The sequence below is a fragment of the Mesitornis unicolor genome, unplaced genomic scaffold (assembly GCF_000695765.1).
Source record: "Mesitornis unicolor isolate BGI_N332 unplaced genomic scaffold, ASM69576v1 scaffold1886, whole genome shotgun sequence".
Classification (NCBI taxonomy): Eukaryota; Metazoa; Chordata; class Aves; order Mesitornithiformes; family Mesitornithidae; genus Mesitornis; species Mesitornis unicolor.
The window spans coordinates 18,093-22,356 of NW_010191473.1; the positions used below are offsets into that span (position 1 = coordinate 18,093).

Genomic DNA, 4,264 nt, shown 5'->3' on the forward strand with positions numbered 1-4,264 from the left:
ATTATTACTTGGGGTTACCACACTAATGACCAGAGCAAAGACACAAGAATTACGAGAGAAAAGCACAGAAACAAAGGCATGAACAAAAGGTGATCTGTGAGCTCATATACAAAAAGGAAATTAATTCTCAAGATATACGGCTATGTAAATCACTTCTGCCATCCAGTTCAGTTAAGCTGAGCAAGCATAGCAAGGCTGGCTCATGTGAGTGGGTGAGAAGATGGGTAATCTATTGCAACTAGAAAAATAAACAATAATGCTGCGTTTATTTTCTTTCATGTACTTCATTCCAGGCAGGGCCAAGATCAAATGTAACCAAAATATCATAACAACAATTCCTGGAAAGAGAAGTCTAAATAGTTGGGTAGCTCTGACTTCATTTGTGAGTGCTCTAACAAACTGGACCTTTTGCTAAAAGGTGTAACAGAGCATAAAATTCAGAACAGATGTCATATCTGCATTTTCAAATGCTTGTGTAGTTACTGAGCTAGTTGTTAACAAGGTTCAAATGCTGGAGGAAGGTGTGGCAGAACAGATTCAGGCACTTCTAAAGTCAGAGATGCCTCCTGTGCAGTTTAAACTTCTTGGAACACTACGGATGTTAGCAGATGGTCAAGGTAGGGAATTACTGATAACTGATGTCAGTCATACTCCCCCTCCTCCTCTTCCCCTGTGAGACAACAGATGCGCAAGGAAACTACAGGCTAAGTGTCCTGCTAACCTAATTCCACTCAATCTGGAGAGGTTCCAACAGAGATGATGGCTGGTGCCTGCAAACTTTCCATACTGACCCAGTCAGCCTCAGATGTGGATCAGAAACAAACCAAATGGAAAAACCTGCAGTAGTCAGTGAGAAATAGCAAAGGCCTAAAATTTCCACCAGAGATGCACCACCAACGCATGAGTATGATGGAAGAGAGTCAGGCTAAGGATGTAAGTGCCAAATCACAGGAAAGCAAATCAATAGAAGAACTGGAGAATATAAAAGGATCAAAGGGAATTCAGGTGGAGAGAAGCAGGAGATATTAATTTCTACCAGTCACCCAGTCTCTCTGTACATATTACCAGGTTTATCTTGCTGTTGTGGCTCAAATGTTAAATTTACTTTACATGTTGAAATACAGCATTATCTAGTTGCATTTCATTCAGTTTTACACATAGGTGGGTATGCAAAGTGAACAGAACTCTGCATATAGATGCATTCTGAGGAACAAAGTGCACAACGTCAGAATTATGTTAAGATCTACTACAATATCTTAGAGTTATCTAGCTTCCTACCAGAGTATAAACACAAAAACAAAGTTCTGTGGGGTTTTTAGTGTTAACTGTTCTAATTCTCTCATATCACCAGAGCAGCTGCTGCAGAACACTAATCAGTACAGACCACCTTGATGTACAGGAATAACAAGAAATAGGTCACAAACAGAATCAAAGATCTGGTTATGACCATTCTGCAATAGGAACTGGCAGCTGGTATGGAACAATTACAAACACAAATTCCTTAGTTACCTGGAAGGGGGAAAAAACCTCACTCTCCTTCCTACATTCCATGCTGCACTCATTTTCACCACTGTTGACAAGACTTACAATTAGAAGCTACTTGCATCCTTTTTCAAATATGTGTGATAAATAATTTAGTTCTAACACTCAGATTAATTTGCACTGATCCCAGATCAGTAAAAAACTGCTTTCACTTATATTATACCGTGGTAGGAAATGGACATTGCAAGATATACAGAAACTTAGCCTCTTCTTCCTCTTAGGTTTTGAAGGAAGTCACTAGAAGGTCATTTCTCTGAAGTTATATCTGAGTTGTGACAGGGGAGACCATTTAGCTTTTAAAATTGAGACATCATGATAACTCAGATGTAAATTATCAAACACTAAATTTTTTTCCTAAATGCCGTTTACCACTCCTACTATGAAGTCAGAATTTCGCATAAAACAGTACAACTTCTGAATCTGAAGCAATACAGATATCAAAGTGTAGAGTAGAAAAAAAAAAAGATGTAGATTATTCAAAGTTTACCCATTCCTGCCTATGAGCACACAACTCTCCCACCTTTAATTACTTTCTATTCTGTTTACCCATGAGCTAGCATTGCCCTTAATTACCTCAGCCTGAAACTCTTACGAATACATACCTTCTAAGAAGTCCACACTAAATTAGTTAATTGTATTATCTAGTATAAATTCATTACTCTTGACAATCACTGGGCATGCTGAGGGCTGCAGACTAGAAGAGGTAGGCCTATTTCAAACTGTAGAAAACTGCTGTCAGATCTGTCAGCTTCATTACACTAAAGAGATGTTAACATTAACTCCTGGTTTTTCCACTCTTTTGCTTCAGAAAAGCATTACAAATTGTGCACTTGAATAGCCAAAGGACTTTCAGCTCAACTGAAAGTTCAATCATACATACAATTTATTCAAAATTAGCATTTTGTAAGTTAAAAGGTCCTTCTGTTCCTGTTAAGAATAACTAATTGGGTTTTATCTCAGAGCTCTATTGCTGGTAGATATCATGAAGTCCCTGTCAAACTGGGTTAAGATGCCTCCTTTGAACAAACCTCCTAAATTGGTTCCATTCACCACCCTCTTACCTCTTTCAGCTTTCTGCACTAAAGTGGATTACCATGATCTCCTCAGACTAACATGCAACATCTGATCTAGACACAAAAGCCTCTCTGTTACAGGAGATATTACGCAAGCAGCTATGTAACAAGTAACTCTTATCTCAAAACAAACATGTTCAGCTAGGATAGAAGCTCCCAGATTCCTTGAGGTATTTTGATGTGTAGATTGTTCCTTCATGTACTGGACAAATACAAAAAAGGAAGTCTCCGTCCTTCCTCATCTCCCTCCCCAAAACAGGAATGTAGGTTGACTTACAGTTTCTGCAAAATATCCAGAGTAATCATGTGGTTTATTGACACTAATGTTCTGGTGCTCACTCTTATTTGACCCTTTCCAGAATATCTCAAAACAAACGTAAGACACACAGAAAGAGACAGATAATGAGACAGCAGCAGGGTGATGCCCCTATCAGCCAAACCTGCTCCATCTGTTCTGGATGTTAATAGTGGTTCTTCCTCAAGTCTCCTTCAGCAAAGCTCTAAGAGACAAACTTCTCAGTATTTCAGAACCATGCAGGCTTTTCTCTACATTTCCCTTTCTGAATTTGCTTCCAAAGGAGCAAGGATCTCCCTTGTTACTTTCCTTCAGGCTGGTAACTATTTTAAAAGACTAGAAAAGCAGAAAAAGATTGGAAAAAGTTCACAGATACTTTATAAGCCCTTCTTAGGCAAAGTAAACTTCCCATGAAGGCCTATACTACATCTTTCCTTCTTCAGAACACATGATGCCCATTTCATGCTCATCTGCTCTGGTCCTCCAGCATGGAGGGATGGGAGGGTGGGCATGGGACAGGACTCAAGATGACCAAGATTAAATCAACAAGAAAACACCTTAATTACAAATAACTACATGAGACTCATAAATTTGAATTAAGTCTTATAACCACAGTATATTTTTGCAAATAGAATAATTCTACACCAAAAATGAGCACCCATCCTGTGACTACTCTTACCTCTCAGTTACTAAATCTGGTGCCCAGCTGGAACTGCCGTGCATTTATATCCTCAGTTCATGATCCACTGGAACACCTGGAATCAGTGGTTTGGCAGTTTACAAAACAGCTCTTTCTATGCTCAAAGAAGAATAAGGGAGCTCTCAGTTCCCACAAAAAGGCAGCTTAAGTTGTACACATTACTACTTTCTTATCTTTCTCTTGGTACCCTCCTCTTAGAATAAAATTCCAGTTGAACCAAGATGTAGAATTTCAGTGTCTTCAGCACTGAACAGAATCAACTAACTGAAATAACTGAAGCCGTTATTTACCAGGATGTTCTCAGGGCTGAACCTCTGCTTAGAAAATCACTTTCCACTACTTGCTTTTGATCCACAGCACTTTGAAGATGCATTGCTAAACTGCAGTAAAACTCACATTGAACCATGTGTTAGACTGATAGAGTATTGAGAGAGCATGAGTAAAGTTCCTTTTGCTGCTAAACTTCTAAGAGCTTTGGGAGTATTCTGCCTTAGTAACAAGCAGCCTTAAACCAGAGCATATTGTTAGAGTTCCACTTCTTCACAAAAGTTTACTAAGGTTTATTTCCAAATGTCAACCACACAGATTAATACTTCTAGCAAGTCTTGAGATAGGGTTCCCAAAACACAGAGAAAGGAGAATTAATACGCTCTT

General features: G+C 38.8%; 1 protein-coding gene across 1 annotated transcript in view; it reads left to right on the plus strand.

Annotated features, from left to right (window-relative positions):
- The window catches only part of LOC104542424 (rap1 GTPase-GDP dissociation stimulator 1-like), a gene marked incomplete at its 5' end in the record, with an annotated part of 21,344 nt that overhangs the window by 12,186 nt on the left and 4,894 nt on the right, over positions 1–4,264 (plus strand). The window contains 1 exon segment of the mRNA XM_010186728.1: positions 492–617. Coding sequence (XP_010185030.1) covers positions 492–617 — 126 coding nt within the window.